The sequence below is a fragment of the Natator depressus genome, chromosome 3 (assembly GCF_965152275.1).
Source record: "Natator depressus isolate rNatDep1 chromosome 3, rNatDep2.hap1, whole genome shotgun sequence".
NCBI classification, from domain to species: Eukaryota; Metazoa; Chordata; order Testudines; family Cheloniidae; genus Natator; species Natator depressus.
In genome coordinates, this window is record NC_134236.1 from 49,341,546 (window position 1) to 49,362,301 (window position 20,756).

The 20,756-nt window shown below is 43.0% G+C and overlaps 2 protein-coding genes across 10 annotated transcripts in view; one reads left to right on the plus strand and one right to left on the minus strand.

Annotated features, from left to right (window-relative positions):
• Positions 1-20,756, minus strand: part of DST (dystonin) — a 460,168-nt gene that overhangs the window by 424,537 nt on the left and 14,875 nt on the right. For all 9 annotated transcript variants that reach the window (XM_074947869.1, XM_074947855.1, XM_074947860.1 and 6 more), the window contains exon 3: positions 14,902-15,090. In XM_074947869.1, coding sequence (XP_074803970.1) covers positions 14,902-15,090 — 189 coding nt within the window. The remainder of the gene's footprint in view (positions 1-14,901; positions 15,091-20,756) is intronic.
• Positions 1-20,756, plus strand: part of BEND6 (BEN domain containing 6) — a 113,298-nt gene that overhangs the window by 35,515 nt on the left and 57,027 nt on the right. The gene's annotated exons all lie outside the window — the stretch shown is intronic.

Sequence of the window (20,756 nt, forward strand, 5' to 3'; positions counted from 1 at the left end):
GTAGTCACTTTGCATCTGCAAAACAATTACCATCCATTGTGTGCTGAGAAAACGTTAAACATAACAATATGATCAAAACTGATGTGAGATTTTTGTATTCATGTTTGTGGCTTCTATTGCTGAAAGGCATTTATCATCCTCAGATGATTATTCACACCAATACACCCTGAAACAAAACAAACTTCAAGATGATAAGATTGCAAGCACATATCAGTGGTCTGAATGCATGCTATTATCTTTTAAGAACTTCAGAGTTAGAAAAAAAGAAAACAAAACCTTAAGAATCCAGGAAATGCAGAGTTAAAATTGCATCTCTCAACAAGGCTTTCCAATTATCTTCCATCTCCCCATCACAGCAACATCCAGAGAAAATCAGAACATAATACTTTATCCATCCATAATGCATAGTTTCATTTTTGAGTGAACACAAAAGCCTAATTGTTAGAAATCATTACTACAAAGTGGCAGAAAAGTAATAGAAGTCTTTTGGAACTGAGTTTAACATCTCTATTTTTGTGGAGTCACAATCAGGAGCACCTTGTCCCAGTCACATCTAATTTTGTAGAAAATTTCTACCACGGCCCCTGATCTAACCTACCAATTTTGACACCAATATGATTTTCAATGTGGATTTTAGAGAGGATGACGTAAAATCAGGTTTATAATAGAAACTTAGAGCATGGCTACACTTGCGAGTTAGAGCACATTGAAGCAGCCCTGGGCACCCTAACTCACAATGCATCCACACTGGCAAGGCACGTAGAGCGCCCGGACTCCGTGGCTGGAGTGCTCCTAGTAATCCACCTCGACGAGAGGCATAACGCTTGGTGCGCCTTGGCTGGAGCGCCGCGGCGCCAGTGTGGACGCCCTGGTCTGTTAATGAACTCTGATCAGCCTCCAGAAGTGTCCCACAATGCCTGTTCTAGCCTCTCTGGTCATCACTTTGAACTCTACTGCCCTGCCCTCCGGTGACCAACCGTCAGACCCACCCTTTAAATTCTCTGGGAATTTTGAAAATCCCCTTCCTATTTGCTCAGCAAGTGTGGAGTGCTCTCAGCAAATCTTTCCAGGTGCCCATGCCTCCACGCGCCAGGCGATCCCCAGTATGGAGCAGTGGCGAAGTGCTGGACCTCATCAGTGTTTGGGGGGAGGAAGCTGCCCAGTCCCAGCTGCGCTCCAGGAATTGTATATTGTAGGAATTACAATATTTTAGGAATTACAATACCTTCGGGCAGATATCAAGAGACATGATGGAAAGGGGCCATGACCGGGACGCACTGCAGTGCAGGATTAAAGTGAAGCTGCGGAATGCCTACCGCAAAGCCCGCGAGGCAAACCGCCACTCCAGTGCTGCCCCCGCGACCTGCCGTTTCTACAAAGAGCTGGATGCAATACTTGGGGGCGACCCCCACCTCCACTCCGAGGACCACCATGGACACTTCAAAACCCAGTTCAACAAGGCACGATGAGGAGGAAGAAAGCGGGAGCGAGGGTGCTGAGGAGCAGGAAGACACCCCGGCATCCCTAGATGCATGCAGCCAGGAGCTGTTCTCAAGCCAGGAGGGAGGTAGCTCGTCGCAGCAGCCGGTGCTTGGAGAAGGACAAATACCAGAGGAGGTGCCTGGTAAGCGGCTTTTATTTTGGGAAGGAAGTTATTCGGTGCGGGCTCTTGGGGCAAGGAGGGTTAGGGCTGCATGCATGCCTAGATGTGGAATAGGGTGTTGATGTGCTCCCTCACATCGCGGTAATCGGCCTCAGTGATCTCTTAAAAGGTCTCATGCAGAAGCTGTGCAATGTGCTTGCGCAGGTTCCTTGGGAGCACTATTGTACTCCTTGTCCCAGTCAGGCTAACATGTCCACACCACTGTGCCGTGGGGGGCAGGGGGACCATTGCTGCACACAGGCAAGCTGCATATGGGCCAGGGCGGAAGCCGCATTGTAGTAGAAGACTCTCCCTTGGTTCCCAGGTCGCCCTCAGCAGTGAGATATCTTCCAGGACAAACTCCTGTGGAAAATGTGGGGACAGTGTTCAGTATAGGGGCCCGCTGAAGCTGTTGGCTCTCCCAAAGGCACAGAACCCCAGAGGACAGTACAGCTGTGAAACAATCAGTCACGCTTGGCCCTGTGCTTACTCACCATTTTGGGGCTCCTGTGGGTTATGTGCGCTCACTTTGGTAATGGCAATTTCTGCTATTGTGTAGACTGTGCTTGTCTTTAAGTACGGGCAAATCATTGCTCTGTCTGGTGTGAACAATCTGCCTCTGTTAAGTGTTGCATTTTGCCTTTACAGCTGCAACCTTGAGATCTCAGCTGTCCGTGTTATCACCGGCCAAAAGACTCCAAAGAATTAGGAAGAGGCCACGTAGAAGCAAAGAGGACACACTGCATGAAGTAATGCAGCAGTCCCTTAATGAAAATCAAAAAGCGCAAGAGTGGAGGGAGAGTGAAAGGAGGTTCTGCAAGCAGAATGCGGAGCACCGGCACCAAAGCGCGGAGCACCAGCACCAAAGCATGGAGTGGCTGCTAAGCATTATGGAGTGCCAAGCGGACTCGATCCAGGTACTCGTAGCCATGCAGGCAGAGCACTACCGCGCCCACCCCCCTGCCTGCAGCCCTTGTCCCAAAACTCTTTCCCTTGTGCCCCCATGTCACCTCCAACCCACTTTTCCCAACATCCGGGTTCTTATCGCCATCAGCTGCCTCCAACACCTGTAGCTTCACCACCCAGCCCTGAAAACTACGACCCTTACCCTCTGCACTCAACCCCTATCACCATGCACTTTAGCCAGCCTGAAGTGCAGCACTCATTATACAGCACTCCAGACAGGAAAGCTGAATATGAGAACAGGACATATGCAAATCTGTGATTGAACCGTTCCCCACCCCACCCCCTTGCCCTCTCTGTTTCCCAAGCAGTTGTGTTTCTTTTCAATAAATGAATTTTCTTTTAAATAAATGTTTTTTTTAGCTTTGAAAACATTCTTTATTATTGCATTAAGTAAAAGATACCTTAGCCCAGGAAAGCAACAGGCACTGCAAGTCAGTGTAGCAAACACAGATTCCTACTAACATTGGAACCACTGCACTTCACTCCCGTGCAGGGCACCAAACATTAGTGGTGGCTTTCAGGCTCAAATTGCTCCCTCAAGGCATCCCTAATCCTTGCAGCCCCGTGCTGGGCCCTCTAATAGCCCTGCTCTCTGGCTGTTCAAATTCAGCCTCCAGGTGTTGAACCTCCGAGTTCCATGCCTGAGTGAATCTTTCACCCTTCCCTTCACAAATGTTATGGAGAGTACAGCATGCGGATATAACCGCGGGAATGTTGTCATTGGCCAGGTCCAGCTTCCCATACAGAGAGTGCCAGCGGCCTTTTAAATAGCCAAAAGCACACTCCACAGTCATTCAGCACTGACTCAGCCTGTTGTTGAACCTCTCCTTGCTGCTGTCAAGACTCCCTGTGTAGGGTTTCATGAGCCATGGCATTAAAGGGTCAGCAGGGTCTCAAAGGAGCACAATGAGCATTTTGACTTCCCCTACAGTGATCTGGTCTGGGAAGAAAACCCCGGCTTGCAGCTTCCTGAACAGGCCAGTGTTCCGAAAGATGCATTCATCATGCACCTTTCCGGGCCAGCCTGCGTTAATGTCAGTGAAATGCCCATGGTGATCCACAGGCACCTGGAGAACCATGGAGAAATATCCCTTCCAATTAACATACTCGGAGGCTAGGTGGGCTGGTGCCAGCATTGGAATATGCGTCCCATCTATCGCCCCTCCGCAGTTAGGGAAACCCATTTGTGCAAAGCCATCCACAATGTCATGCACATTACCCAGAGTCACAGTTCTTCTGAGCAGGATGCGATTAATGGCCCTGCAAACTTGCATCAACACGATTCCAACGGTCGACTTTCCCACTCCAAACTGGTTAGCGACTGATCAGTAGCTGTCTGGAGTTGCCAGCTTCCTGATTGCAATAGCCACCCACTTCTCCACCATCAAGGCAGCTCTCAGTCCTGTGTCCTTGCACCGCAGGGTGGGGGTGAGCTCCTCACACAGTCCCATGAAAGTGGCTTTTCTCATCCAAATGTACTGCAGCCACTGCTCGTCATCCCAGACTTGCATGACGATGTGATCCCACCACTCAGTGCTTGTTTCCTGAGCCCAAAAGCGGCATTCCTCTGTGGTGAGCATGTCTGTGAACGCCACAAGCAATCTCGTGTCATATGTGTTACGCAAGTCGATATCATCGTCTGACTCCTCACTGTCAGTTTGTATCTTAAGGAGTAACTCAACTGCCAAACGTGATGCGCTGGTGAGACCCATCAGCATACTCCTCAGCACTTCGGGCTCCATTCCCGCCGAACGAAAGGGAAGACAGAGCACACAGTACAAAAAAACGTTGAAAGATGGTGCCAAATGTGGACGGGAGCACAGGGATTGCTGGGATGTGAACCGATGCATCACGGGGCATTGGGACAGGACCCACAATGCCCCGCACCCCCCACCCCCTTCCCATTCTGGTGCTGTGGCTTGTGGGAAGAGGTGCTCTGTGGGATAGCTGCCCATAATGCACCGCTCCCAATGCCGCTGCAAGTGTCGCAAATGTGGCCACGCCAGTGCACTTGCAGCTGACAGTGTGAACACACTACAGCGCTTTCCCTACTGTGCTCTGCGAGGGCTGGTTTAACTGATAGCGCTCTACATCTGCAAGTGTAGCCATGCCCTAAGGCTATGTCTATACTGCCCCCACGGTTCAGACTATGGGGGTGTGAATAGTAGGATGCACCAAAGTGCTGTCCTGTAACACCCCCGTGTGGATGCTGTGGATGTGAACTAAAAGGTTCCTAGTTCAGAGTCTACATTAATGAAAATTAAAAACCATTTAGTTCACATCTGTAGCATCCACCTGGGGGAATTACAGTACAGCTCTTTGGTGAGTGCTGATATTCGCACCCCTATAGACTGATCTGCAGGACAGTGTACACAGCCAAAGTTGCAATCTGAACTATAACATAATCAGCAGTTTTAAAATGGCAAACCATTACATTGGGATAGGGTAACCAGATAGCAAGTGTGAAAAATCGGGACAGGGAATGCAGGGTAATAGGTGCCTATATAAGAAAAAGCCCCAAATATCGGGACGGTCCCTATAAAATCAGGACATCTGATCACCCTACATTGGGATGTGATATCAAAGCTATGCAACTCAGATGAAACACTGCTCTACAACTTACAGAAATGCAACTGAGGTCAAAATGCACCCAGCTCTCTCTTTTGAAGACTGAAGTACCTATGGCAGAACAAAGTAATGATGGAAGCGCAAGGTCATGTCCTGCAGAGCATACTGCAGCCTTAATTCCCTAAATAGTATTAGCTTCAAGGTGATGGAACTTTGGGCCAGACAGCCTGGCCCTATTTCAGCATCTTAGGTCACACACAGTTAATTCTAGTTGAAAATTTTAGCACATTTTCAGTAAATACATGATCATAATCAGAAGGAAAACTGATAAAGACAGCAATGGAAACTAAGGAACCAGTTTAATTCCTGAGGACAAAACATATTCTTTTGTACTTCCTCTCTGTTATTCACAGGTGTGAGATCAACTAAGGCTATTATGCATGAAAGACAATATGGATCAGATTCTGATTTCACTTCCACCACTGTAAATGAGGAGTAAATCCATTAAAGTCTGATTGTCCCACCACAAGATATAGATAACTCCACTGATCTCAAAAGGAGTTATTTGTACCTTGCATTAGTAGAGTAGGGCCCAGTGCTCTGGAGTCAATAGTTACTCCAGATGCATTACTCATAGAATTGAGATCAGAAGCCGACCTCCGAGCTGTATAACATATTTATTATTATTTCATTATATTTTGTGGCTTTGATATCCCACTCATGGAATGCTTATACTGGAAGGAGCCATAAATGATAGTGAAATCAAAATGTGACTTTTTGTTCTTCTTCTTTTTTATTTAAAAAAAATAATCACAGAGCAATATCTAGAAACTGCCACAGTCCTGGCCTAGTAAAGTCCACAGCCATGTGCACGTTTTAAAAAAAAAAAAGGTATCTTCAAAAAATTAAAACTGCCCAGGAATAGGAGATGAGATAATGTGGGGCAATGTATAAAGCAGGAAGAATGGCAGAGAAATAGTTAGAGTAGCAATAAGTGAACTCCAGGGCGGAGAGGAAAGAGCAGCTGGAGAGGAAGTCAGGGACAAGCAACAAGGAAAGAGGTTGCAGACATTGGCGGAGCAGCAGGAAAACAAAAGTCTTGGAGCAAACAGAGTGTCAGGAGAAGAGACTTTGAGTGTGGAGTCATTAGTTGTGAAAAACAATACAACCTAAGAAAACTGACATAACGAGTCTCTCAGTAAGTACATGGAGGTCTTAGTGGCTGATCCAATTGGCCCACTAAAGTCAAGGGGAGTCTTTGGATTAAGCACTTGGGGCCAGATTTTCAAAAGGTATTCAGGAACCTAAAGATTCAGATAGGTGCCAACTTTTACAATAACTTAATAAGATTGCAATATATGAATAAATTAAAGACAAGTCAGCTGTATACTAACACACTGAGCACTTCCATAAATTTCTTGACATCAAACAATGTGTTTAAAAAACTCCATACACTTTTTTCCTCATGTAATATCTACAAATTTTTTTCTTGAATTCACACATAAAAACAAAACCATAGGGTATCTGAATAAAGATGTGCATGCATAGCTCATGGTTCTACAGACACCACAACCAGGTAAGCCTTGCTGTCAGGATCCCTACCATAATCACTATACTCCTTTGGGTGTGAGCTTTGCTTTAGGCTATGATCCTTAAACACGTACATAACTCTGCTATTCTGAGCAGCCTCACTGATGCCCAGTAGGGCTCTTCACATCAGTAAATTTCTGCACATGCTTAAGAGTTTGGAGGATCACTGCCTGCACTGTTATTTGTGTAGCATCCTTTGTATAGTATTTGGTCTTGTAATTATCCTGTTATGATAAATGTTAGCATGCATTTTTGTGTTGTTTCAATGCTTTTATATTTCAAATGAGCCTGGTGACTGCTTGATTAGGTTTATGTGAGTCAGCCATCTTGTAAGCACTTCCCATTGCCTGTAGAAGCCAAGAGATCCATCTCTGGGGAAGTGTTTGGTGATGTAGACGAAACTATGATTTGAGAGACCTGCACATCCAGCTGGCCCCATAGCACAGTAGCCATGAAATCTCTTCATTACCTATACTATCTTGGATCCATGCCAACAAAGAAGCAAACCTCAACTTTTTAAAGTGTTTTAAATCATAGGATGGGGTTATACCAACATTACAAGTGTAGGTAAGATTCACAAAACCCCTTGTAATTGAAAAACAAAGATTTTAAAACACTAACAAAGTAGCCAGGAAAAAGACCTCCCTAGGAGAAGTAAATCCACAGTAGCAGCCAGGCTTTTTCATCTTCTTGCATGATCTTAATTCCCTCAGAAAATCAGGCCCCTTACTTAGGTACCTACATTTTTAAAACTTGTCTATCACAGACCATATTCTCAGGAGATGTAAATTATCATAGTTCAGTTGACTTCCAAGGAGCTATACCAGTTTACACTACCTGAGAATAAGGTCCCACTTCTCTTCAAGATTTCTACATTCTGTCCAAAACCTCACTAAAGGCTCACTTCAACAAAATGTATGTTTGCTTTCCATGGCCTAAAGCCTACATAAGATAATACTGCCACCTTTAGGGAATGTCTCCACAAGGTAATACTGATGCCATTAAGGGTCACACTGGACACAAAAGTTATTGTTTATCTTACACCATAACAGAAGCACCTTAACCAACCTCCAACACAATGTTGTAATGTATCTGGAGCTAGATTCACAAAGGGACTTAGGATTTGTGACACTGAGTATCACAACACCTAACTTTTATGTGCCTAGAAAACCACTGAGCTTCACAAAGCCTGAATTAGGTGCTCAGACTCCCTATACTACAAGCGGAGACAGGCACCCAAGAGTGGGATTCACAAAAGCCAGCATGCTGTGCAAGGAACCACCTAACCTAGCTCATGGGGGATGTAGAGGAGAGGGGTGTTCCCTAAGCCCTGCCCAGCTCAGGGAGTTCGGTGCCTATATCCAGGAAAGAGGGAGGTGTCTATCTCTGCCTGGAAGTTTCAGCTATGAAACCTCTCCTGGATTCAGGCACTTGTTGCAAGAGGCCAGGGGAAGAGGACATTCCTTATAACTGTTAGCCCAGTGTTTAGGGTACTTACCCAAGATGCAGGAGACTCATGTTCAATTCCTCCTCTGTCTAATGAGAAGGCATTTGAATAGGGGTCTCCCACCTCTCAGGTGAGTGTCCTAACTACTGAGTTGTGGGATATTCTGATGTGGGGCTCCCTCAATCTTTCCTGTTGAAGGCATTTCACTTTTGATAAATAATTAGAGGGTCACTAGAACTAGGGGACTGGATCCTGGGTCTCCCACATCCTGGGCAAGTACGCTTACCACCAAACTATAGAGTCATTCTTTCCCCCTCACTCCAACTGATTTGTGTGAAGGTAGGAGTGTTCTGAGAACACCTAGTAGATCAAGCCCTGCAGGTGAGTTAGGTGAACGAACGCCTCTTTTCCCCCGGGATTGGATGGGAGATAGGTGTCTGGACACGGATAATGAGGGAGCGGTGAGCATGCTCAGAGGCAGAACCATAGGCACCTAGAGAACTTTTATCCTGAAAACTTAAGGCACTGAGTGAGATTAGGTGCCTACAGCATTCAGCGGAAGCTGAGCAGGGGTTTTGTGAATACCAGCATCACCTAAATCTGGGATTTAAATGCCTAACATGGCAGTTAGGCACCTAAGTCCATTTGTGAATCTGAGTACTGCAGGCATCAGTGTTTGATTTACATTTATTTATCTTCATTATTTATCTTGAAGAAGGAATAAACAATATATGCGTGGACCTTGCAGAGGCTCTAATCCTGCAAATACTTGTACATTCTTAATTTTACACATAGAAGCAGTCCTACTGCCTTCAACGGGACTTCTCGCAGTCGCAAAATTAAGCATATTCATAAGTGCTTAGGATCAAAGCCTAAACTGGAAGGTGCTAAGACTACTAACAAGAAGAGAGAAGTAATCCAAGTGAACCTAAAGAGATTAGATCGAGGGTGGGAAACAGCAAAAACAAGATTTGACTAGGAAAAATGAAAGCTAATACATCTGGGTGAAAATAATGCACAATACTGGTTTTCAACAAAAACAAGAAACCTGGAATGCAATAATAGTCCAAGACTCCTATCGGGGATAGTGGACAGTAATGCACCTGAGCATGTACTGAAATATGAGAGCAAAACAGGCCAATCCAATTTAGGGCTGAATACGCAGAAATATCATGGAACAAGGAGGAATTAATAAATCATAGAATATCAGGGTTGGAAGGGACCTCAGGAGGTCAGCTAGTCCAACCCCCTGCTCAAAGCAGGACCGATCCCCAATTAAATCATCCCAGCCAGGGCTTTGTCAAGCCTGACCTTAAAAACCTCTCAGGAAGGAGATTCCACCACCTCCCTAGGTAATGCATTCCAGTGTTTCACCACCCTCCTAGTGAAAAAGTTTTTCCTAATAGCCAACCTAAACCTCCTCCACTGCAACTTGAGACCATTACTCCTCGTTCTGTCATCTGTGACCACTGAGAACAGTCTAGATCCATCCTCTTTGGAACCCCCTTTCAGGTCATTGAAAGCAGCTATCAAATCCCCCCTCATTCTTCTCTTCCGCATACTAAACAATCCCAGTTCCCTCAGCCTCTCCTCATAAGTCATGTGTTCCAGTCCCCTAATCATTTTTGTTGCCCTCTGCTGGACATTTTCCAATTTTTTCACATCCTTCTTGTAGTGTGGGGCCCAAAACTGGACACACTACTCCAGATGAGGCCTCACCAATGTCAAATAGAGGGGAACGATCATGTCCCTTGATCTCCTGGCAATGCCCCTACTTATACACCCCAAAATGCCATTGGCCTTCTTGGCAACAAGGGCACACTATTGACTCATATCCAGCTTCTCATCCACTGTAACCCCTAGGTCCTTTTCTGCAGAACAGCTGCCTAGCCATTCGGTCCCTAGTCTGTAGCGGTGCATGGGATTCTTCCGTCCTAAATGCAGGACTCTGCATTTGTCCTTGTTGAACCTCATCAGATTTCTTTTGGCCCAATCCTCCAATTTGTCTAAGTCCCTCTGTATCCTATCCCTACCCTCCAGCGTATCTACCACTCCTCCCAGTTTAGTGTCATCTGCAAACTTGCTGAGGATGCAATCCACGCCATCCTCCAGATCATTAATGAAAATACTGAACAAAACCGGCCCCAGGACCGACCCTTGGGGCACTCCACTTGATACCGGCTGCCAACTAGACATGGAGCCATTGATCACTACCCGTTGAGCCCGACAATCTAGCCAGCTTTCTATCCACCTTATTGTCCGTTCATCCAGCCCATACTTCTTTAACTTGCTGGCAAGAATACTGTGGGAGACCGTGTCAAAAGCTTTGCTAAAGTCAAGGAACAACACGTCCACTGCTTTCCCCTCATCCACAGAGCCGGTTATCTCGTCACAGAAGGCAATTAGATTAGTCAAGCATGACTTTCCCTTAGTGAATCCATGCTAACTGTTCCTGATCACTTTCCTCTCCTCTAAATGCTTCAGAATTGATTCCTTGAGGACCTGCTCCATGATTTTTCCAGGGACTGAGGTGAGGCTGACTGGCCTGTAGTTCCCAGGATCCTCCTTCTTCCCTTTTTTAAAGATGGGCACTACATTAGCCTTTTTCCAGTCGTCTGGGACCTCCCCCGATCGCCATGAGTTTTCAAAGATAATGGCCAATGGCTCTGCAATCACATCCGCCAACTCCTTTAGCACTCTCGGATGCAACGCATTCGGCCCCATGGACTTGTGCTCGTCCAGCTTTTCTAAATAGTCCCAAACCACTTCTTTCTTCACAGAGGGCTGGTCACCTCCTCCCCATGCTGTGCTGCCCAGTACAGTAGTCTGGGAGCTCACCTTGTTCGTGAAGACAGAGGCAAAAAAAGCATTGAGTACATTAGCTTTTTCCACATCCTCTGTCACTAGGTTGCCTCCCTCATTCAGGAAGGGGCCCACGTTTTTCTTGACTTTCTTCTTGTTGCGAACATACGTGACGAAACCCTTCTTGTTACTCTTAACATCTCTTGCGAGCTGCAACTCCAGGTGTGATTTGGCCTTCCTGATTCCACTCCTGTATGCCCGAGAAATATTTTTATACTCTTCCCTGGTCATTTGTCCAATCTTCCACTTCTTGTAAGCTTCTTTTTTGTGTTTAAGATCAGCAAGGATTTCACTGTGAAGCCAAGCTGGTCGCCTGCCGTATTTACTATTCTTTCTACACATCGGGATGGTTTGTTCTGGTAACCTCAATAAGGATTCTTTAAAATACAGCCAGCTCTCCTGGATTCCTTTCCCCCTCATGTTATTCTCCCAGGGGATCTTGCCCATCAGTTCCCTGAGGGAGTCAAAGTCTGATTTTCTGAAGTCCAGGGTTGTATTCTGCTGCTCTCCTTTCTTCACTGTGTCAGGATCCTGAACTCTACCATTTCATGGTCATGGCCTCCCAGGTTCCCATCCACTTTTGTTTCCCCTACTAATTCTTCCCCGTTTGTGAGCAGCAGGTCAAGAAGAGCTCTGCCCCTAATTGGTTCCTCCAGCACTTGCACCAGGAAATTGTCCCCTACACTTTACAAAAACTTCCTGGATTGTCTGTGCACCGCTGTATTGCTCTCCCAGCAGATATCAGGGTGATTGAAGTCTCCCATAAGAACCAGGGCCTGCGATCTAGTAACTTTCGTCAGATGCCGGAAGAAAGCCTCATCCACCTCATCCCCCTGGTCCGGTGGTTTATAGAAGACTCCCACCATGACATCACTCTTTTTGCTCACGCTTCTAAACTTAATCCAGAGACACTCAGGTTTTTCTGCAGTTTCATACCGGAGCTCTGAGCAGTCAGACTGCTCTCTTACATACAATGCAGCTCCCCGACCTTTTCTGCCCTTTTCTATAAAGTTCTACGGTGGTTTCTTTCTATTTGGTTCTGGCATGACCACACTTGAAATGCTGTGCATATAGCAAAGCACGTCATTGACAGAAATATATTGACAAAGTAGAGGAAGTTAAGAGAAAAGCAATAAAAATGATCAGAGGGCTGGAGGAAACCATTTTTGAGGAGAGATTAAAACAGTAAATATGTATAAGATGTCCAAGTGATGACTAGGGGGAAGAGAGGGGACATGACAAGAGTCTACAAATATTTATAGTATGTAAACACGAAGAAGGCAGAAAAATTATTTAAGGGCAGTACAAGTAGGTATAACTAGGAGCGACAACATAAAAAATACAGAAAGAAAACTGGAGGCTGAAGATCAAGAAAATTCCTGGCAGTTTTACTGTATATTAGAATGTGGAATAGTATCCAAAGAGAAATGGTAGAAGCATCAGTATTTGAGACATAAAAACTAGACTGAACAAAGTATTAGAAAATGTACTGTAGGGAACAAGCCTGAACTGACAGGGAAATGCATGACAGGATGGCATAACAAGCCTTTCCATCTCCATAAGTAATTTTTGGGACTCCATAAAACACCACAAAGCTGCAAATGCAATGTCATGGCAACAACCCTATTCATAATGTCATTAGGAACTTATTAACAATTTCATCATAATTTAAGATAAAAGAGAAAAAGCTGATTTTGTCAGTTAAATTTTCCTTGTAGCATGCAGTTTAATAAAGTTAAAGGGCTAATTTATGTTTATATCATGTGTTCTTACTGAAAACATGGAACCGGACACCGTTCAAAGACACAGCACTAGCTATAGGGTACAAAAATAATATCAAATTAATCCTATAACCATAACAGCACCTAGGGAAATATTCTCTAAAGTTGGGATTTACAGTATTAATGTCATAATGGCTGGTTTTACAGAATATTGCACAGACCCACTAAAATAAGATGGATGGCAAAGACACGTGGTAAGATTACCCTCCGTCTGGTTTTTTGTCTTGTTGTATCCCTTTGTCTGGTTCCCAGGTCTCCATGGTGTGTTGCTGGTTTTGCATAGAAAACTCTTTCTTGCAATATGAGCTTGCTGCTCATGCAAGTTCACACTGCTAGTCCGAAAACAATGAGGAGTACTTGTGGCACCTTATAGACTAACAAATTTATTTGGGCACTCACTCATCCAGCACTTCTGGTGCTCTGCTCTCCATGCAGGCAATCAGAGGTAGTCAATCAATAGTCCCAGAAATGTAGGAGCACCATAGTTAAGTGCTCCTTCAAAACAAGCATACCATGCAGGTTAGAAGGAGGTAAAGAATGATGCAGCAAAAAGGGGAATCTGGAAAAGGGAGAAAAGTGGAGTGGGGGCAGATGAAAGGGGAAAGAGAGGGAGGGAAGGAAGGAAGGGCTGAGAACAAGGGGGGAAAGGACTAAACGAGGACAGAGCAGGGGAAGAGAAGAGAATGGTAGAGCTGGCAAAGGGGAAAGGACTGTAAATCAAGGGAGACGAATTGACAAAGGGAGTATGGCATAGGAGAGTGAGAACAAGATGGTGTTCGGAGCAAAAAGGACTCGGGTAAATAGAAAGTAGAGGAAAAGGAATACAGGACAGTGGAGAAGAGGGGTACTAAAATGGTATGAAAAGAGAGAATAGTAAGGGGATAAGAGAAACAAGTGGGGATAAGAGAGTTAACTGGGGGAAGGTAAAAGGGAGAGGATAGAAGGGACTAAGAGATCTGTTAGAAGATCTCACGCTGATTATCATGCTTAATAACGATTAAGAACATAAGAATATAAGAATGGCCCTACTGGGTCAGACCAAAGGTCCATCTAGCCCAGTATCCTGTTTTCTGACAGTGGCCAGTGCCAGGTGCCCCAGAAGGAATGAACAGAACAGGTAATCATCAAGTGATCCATCCCCTGTTGCTCATTCCCAGCTTCTGGCAAACAGAGGCTACGGATACCATTCCTGCCCATCTCGGCTCTGTGTTAGAAGTATATAGCTTATTCTAGGGGATGCAGTTTAGTAAGAGGAACAAGGACAGGGTCTTTATTAGGGCTTGTCTACACACCAAAGTTGTACTGCTTTAACAATACCAGTCTAGTTAAAGAAGTACAGTCCCCCTACTGTGGATGCAGGTCATATTCATATAAAGGTGCTTACACCAGTACAGCTCATTCCCATACAGGAAGGGAAATAAGCTGTATCTGTATAAAGAACCTTTATACTGGTCTATCATGTCCACACTAGGAGTTGTGCCTGCATAAGTATTCCAGTAAAAAATCACCTCTAACCAAAATAGTTACACTGGTACAAAAAAGTGTGTAGGCCAGGCCTTGGAGTGAAGAAAGGTGGGGCTTGATCCAAATTTTGCATAACAGAAAAGTGGCAACCGTAGCATAGAGCTGAAGAGACCTCTAAATTGTCTTTGTACAAATGTAGCTGGTGTTGAGACCAAACAAAATTTCAGCACAGTACCTAGAATCTTTGACAGGTCTAATCCTGTGAGGCATTTCATCAGAATATATGTCATGTGTCAAAAAATACATGCAAAAATTATGTTAGGATGATTTCAGTACTTAATTTTTGACTAAGAGTCAAAATTCTAAATAAAAACCTTCACAGCTGGGTTAAAACAATCAGTTAAGCATTGACATTAAAAACACTAACAAATTTATATATGCAGTTGTTGGTCATGAGATTTGGGGGTTTTCTGAAGTGATAAACAGAGTAATGCCCATACACATCTCACAAAATAAAAATATATTCCATGCTTCAATCTGACATTTTGTGTGTCATTATACTACAAAAGTAGAATACTCACAGGTTTTCTAGTTGGTGTAACTTGAACAGAATGGTAAAATTCTGGCTGAACTCTGCTGTTTTTCTTGATTTTTCTTTTCCTTATGGAAGTTTCTTGTTCACTCAAGTGATGTACTTCCGCTAGAGGCTGCGTTTCTTCAAGGCGAGGTGCTACACGTCTTCTAGCATGACGAGGACTTGGTCTAAAACCCTATGACATAGAAAAGGCAATAGCAATGTTTGACAATTCTCAGAATGCAGCAACGTAACAAAAAGAAATATCATAGAGGATTTTATTAATTATTAGGATTAGAGAGAAAACACTGACGATGGTTTACAAATATTGTAATAATAAAATTAGCATGCAGCAGTAAAGGAACATTGTTAAGTAGTTTAGGCATCACTTTCTCTCTCTCTCTATATATATATATATAGATATAGATTATAACTATTATAGGCAGAGCTGGTCGTTACATCTTTAATTAAGGTTGCTTAACATTTTTCATTATAAGCCTATGTTTTCAGTTGCTTGTATCTTTGCCAAACTCTATTCAGATTAAAATTTTCTATACCTGCTCTCTGCCTCAGGCTGAATTGTTTTGGAGAATTCCAGCAAAAATAGTTCAATGTTTGCCAATGTTAATTTGTTGCCAACCATTTCTTTTAAGAGCTCTACCACTTCCAGGGTTTGGCGGAAGAACTTGAAATTTGGCAGCAGAATATTCCTCAGGTCAAGGGGTATATGCTGTCACAACACAAATCCACCCAGATTTGTTCAAGTTATGGGCCTCTGAAAGTTGTTGTTTGACATGCTCAGTAAAGCTTATTAGAGGCTTGCTGTGAAAATCTCTGAACATGCTTCCAGCCCTATGAAGCTTCATTCCCACAGGCCAACTACACCACCCAGGCTGACACCCCAAACCCTACATGCCAACTGCATTAAGCATGCTCCCAGTATCATGAAGCTCCTACAAGCCAATCACACCGACCATGCTCCAACCCAGCACACACCAACAGCACTGAGTATGTTCCCAGCTCTTACTGAGCCTGGGAATAGAACCCAGGTCCCTAATTTATCATCTCATCCACCTAGTCACACTGCTTTTCACAATGCATGTGTCATATGCATCCTTGGCTGTGTTATCTGTAACCAAAAGACCATGTTCCATTTCACAGCCAAAAATAAAACCAAGAATTCCTAATTCCCAACATTCTTAACACGTCTAGAAAATAGCTGTGTGAGCTAATGCCAGTGTGTGTGCTTCATCACCCTGTAATGGCTGGCCCATGTAGAAAACAACATTGCTACCAGCAAGTCTGTACTGTGGTCCTGGATTCCAACCCTGCTTTTGTCCCATGCAGGGCTGAGTGGGGAATAAAGTTCCATAGGGTGTAATTTCTGGTTTTTCAATTTTATTTTTTAAAAACCAAGTTTATTACATATAAAAATGATGTTAAAAATGTTATTTAGGTGGCAAATTCAAGCAAAGTTAGGGAAGACCAGAATTACGGATCCCTATGCAACCTTAATTTGCTCCCTTTGTTCCTATGCATTCTGATACAGTCTTTCATTACATGATCACATACTATTTGTTTTCCCTTACCCACGCCTCATTCAATGCACAGGATGGTCAGTGAATGAAGCAGAGAGTTGTAAAGAAGAGAAAGGAATTACACTTGTGTTTAACTCACTCCACTGGGACACTGGAGAGTTGGGCTCTACTCTTGGTTCAACCTCAGACTTCGTATCTGATGTGGAACAAGACTATCATAATACATGTGCGAAAGGAGCTGAAATGAGGTCCCATGGCTAACCTTAATTCTGACATTTCCTGACTTTTAGATACTTGACATAGCCACCCTGACATTCTTTTAATATAGTTTTTGCATGTGAGAGAAAGAGAGATTTTTTATAACTAAACTGTGGAACTTTCCTTTAAAGAACATTCATTTCTGTGGAGTAGGCAGGGTGTTTATAAAAATCACTGATCTTGATTTTGCTCCCTCTGAAGTCAAAGGCAAAACTACCAGGGCCAAATTCTGCTCTTAATTATACCCTATCCAATTCCAATTGCACAGGGTGTAAGTTACAGCAGAATTTGGTCCCCAACTCCTTCAACACGACAGGGATCATATCCATAGTGGCTAGCAAAAAACGGCCTAATGTAAGGTAATGCAGCCAAGAAACTTGTGGATTTTGTGTGATCCACAAATATCAAAAGATATAAATCCATAAGGCTATGTCATACTATTGCAAGGGAAAAATCTTTTTGCCCCAGTTTCTGTTCACCTGCACTATGAAATAAATAACGAATATAAACAATTTACGATATCTAGTCAAATTACTCAAAGTGAAAATTAAATGAATTAAGGAAAAATAATATAGTACAAACAGAACTATTTATACAGTTGTTCAAATCTTTAGTTTCCAGGTGAGGACCTTCTCTTTCTGTAAAGACAGGAATGTGCATCAGCAATTTTAATCCACTGTCAGGAAAGTAATCTTTAAAGATGATATGACTAGTGAACCCATTCTGAGTTCTGAATGAGTTTGAACTCCAAATATATGCTAAATTTTAGCTACAGATTCAGGACTGGCTACTGGTTGAATCCTGGTCATATGCAGGGCACATTAGCCATTCCCCCAGTCCCCTCAGAGCCGGATACAATTCTCCAGGATTGCATATTTATGTAACACAAATATTTGGTAAAAGCTAAGCAGCTCAAAAAGTGCTTAGAGATGCGTGCCAAAGAGGGATTTAAGTGCGAGGCCCTCTCTCACTGAATGACTTCATGTCAAAAGAGCTTCTAGGTTTAATAACTAAATATTTTGTTTAAATATTAAAGACCCACTGATGCCTCTTGGAAAACGCTATAATATATTTTATTTATGGGCAATGCTGCTCATATGTATCTTCCCTTGTTTATTGGTAGGGATATTAGCAAGAAAACAGGATCTTTGTCACTTTAAGACCTCATCTGCTTCTGAGCTTATTCTCCACTTAAAGTCATAATCTTCTGTTTGCAGTATCACAACTGCTTGCTCTCGAGAGGATTATGATGTGATAAATGCAAAGGACTATAATTTCAGGTGGGAAGTACGAAGCAGGGGGGAAATGAATTCCTTATCAAAAAAGAGAGTGAAAGACAGGAGATGTCCTTGAGCCAAAACCTTCAGTGCCTACTCAGTCCTGCAGCGGAAACTTTGCTAGAGTAAGGGATAAGAACTGCAAGATTTGGCTCGTTAGTTATAAAAAAATGAAGAAAGAAAAAAATGCAATATACCGGCTTTAGTGTCAGCATATTTTTTCATGTAGCTGATATTGCTGTGCTTATAGCAAAAAAAGGCTTGTTTGTCAAGAAACTAAGGAAGAAGCTGTTTGAAACATTAAAACTGCTAGCTATTTCCCTCTATCTCAATAATGCAATAAACAGGCCTCCTATGTACAGGGTAAAAAAAAAAAACAAAAACAAGTAGAGGTTTTGTCTAGGAATCTGCAACTACAGCTCATCCCAAAGAACAAGAAAAGATGAACAGTGGAACCGAAACAGACATGCTAGAGGGAGTTGCAAAGTGCTAATCAATGAGAGTGCAACTGACTTACATTGCATGGATGAACCTTAGCATCTCTGTTTTTCCCTGGTGATTTGGTCTCAGACACATACACATAAGGACATCCTCTGCCATGAACTCACAGAAGGCTGTGGGACATTTTGCTAAATTCCCAAGAGCTCTGATTTAACATCTTGAATCATGTTGTCTTTAATATACTAATTCCTGTGCGATTCTCGTTTTTCCACTGTGATTTCCCTTCCAGAAGGGCAAGCCTTATATTTCAGGTTAAATAATGTATTTCTGACACACAGGAGGCCTGTTTATTGCATTATTGAGATAGAGGGAAATAGCTAGCAGTTGTAGTGTTTCAAACAGCTTCTTCCTTAGTTTCTTAACAAAGAAGCCTTTTTGCATTAAGCACAGCAGTATCAGGGTATTTTAAAACAAGAGAAAAAAAAGATCAGTTTTCTTCTAAACACTAATATAGTGGCTGAACGGGCACAAGGACCTGCACAGTCTTTCTTTCTTAAAGATGTAGTAGCTCAGAAGTGTCTCAGTGGCCAGTGACACATATTTCATACATCTACAGATTTTGGTCCCTCTCTTATCATCCCCCTTTCTAGATCATTAATAAATATAATAAACAACACTAAACCTTGGTGGACAGACTCATAACTATCTTACTTTTTGCTGTCATGTTAATATTTTACATATGAGGACGTTTTGGATATTGCATTGTACCTTTCCCCCCTCTCCTTCATTTCTACTATATGTTTTTTCTTATCTTCTGACATTCTAAATAACACTTTCATAAGAAGCAAGGATGACTATGTACCACTAACACCAATTCATTTGGTAGCTTTAGTGAATTGCATCTTTGTCTGTTCCATAGTGTCAATGTGCCATCTTATTTATTTACTTTGGCTTTCTCTCTCTCAGCCATTTCCTTTTCCTTCATTTTAGGCTATTGGTTATTTCTGGGCTTGAAAACAAATTATACTGTTTTCCTAGATTTTTCCAGGGAGTACCTGGGTTTTCCATGGGGAGTATTCTGGATGGGAGACAAATATAACCTGATTTAGCACATGCTTGACTTTAAGCCTGTGTGTGTTTGCAGTGGCACTAAACATTAACTCTAGGAGAGTCGCTAAGAGCATTATCCAACATCCATTGAAGTAACTGGAAGTCTCTGCGCTGACATCAATGAGCATTGGATCAGGGCCCAAGCCTTATGGCAGAGCTTCAGTAGTCTACAGGAAAACGGCTGGTTAGTATCAGGCCCACTGAGGGCACTAAGAAGAATGGCAACAGACCTCAGTTGTGTTTGCAAATACTTTTCCAGACATCAGAGTGAGCCCATCAGACTAAAGCCACTTTTGCAATAGCACTAATGAATATCTGAATCAAAGGAAGTCAAATGGAATACCCAGCACAGTGCGATTTCCCTTTTTGACAGTGGTTATGCACAAATGAGAACTGTTATCTATTATTACTGTCAACTAATGGCCTCAAAAACAGTCTTTGAATTGTCAGTTATTGCCTATTTAAGGCCTAGAAACTTTCATGTGTATGCAATCTAAAAATTCTTAAGACCCAGAAACACTAATGTGCATACCATAATAAAAATTCTCAAGACGCCAGAGTTCTGAACAACCTTGAATATGGGCAAAAATGGAATTAAATACTTTTCTTGAAGTAACTACTTAACAAGGCAGGAGTCTTATTAATTAACTCCAATGTACCATATTCTGCAGCCAACTGAAAGTCTGAAGAGCCTTCCTGCTATTCATTCAAGTGCATAGGAAGTTATCATTATATATACAGTTTTTGTGCATTTGTGTATTTTAAAGAGCTGTTCAACTCTGAAAAGTGACTTAAAAATATCATTCTGGGTTTCCCACTTTATTGTCCCCAATGTGATTTACACATTGAATGTGCTTGGTTTACAAATAGAAAGATATTGTATCTAACTTTCAGCCCTGCAAACTCAACCTATGATCTGGGATTCAAACTGAATTCTTTCTTTCTCATGCATGGTCACTCATAATGAAGGTGCTGCAAACCAAATCAGGCCTTTAGTGACACCAGTGGCCATAAGCTTGCTTGGAGGCTTGCACATTGCAACTTAGTACATAATTCTATTTATGGAAGAGAAACCAGCTCACTCTCTGCACTGCAAAAAATATATGCTCTTAACTCAGGTTAGGTAATGTGTGTTAGCTAACTTGGATTAAAAGAGCAGTGAAGATACAGCAACTCAGTTTTTAACTCGGGTTAGCAGCCAAAGTTCATCCCCAGGCTCCCCGATTGGCTTTAACTTA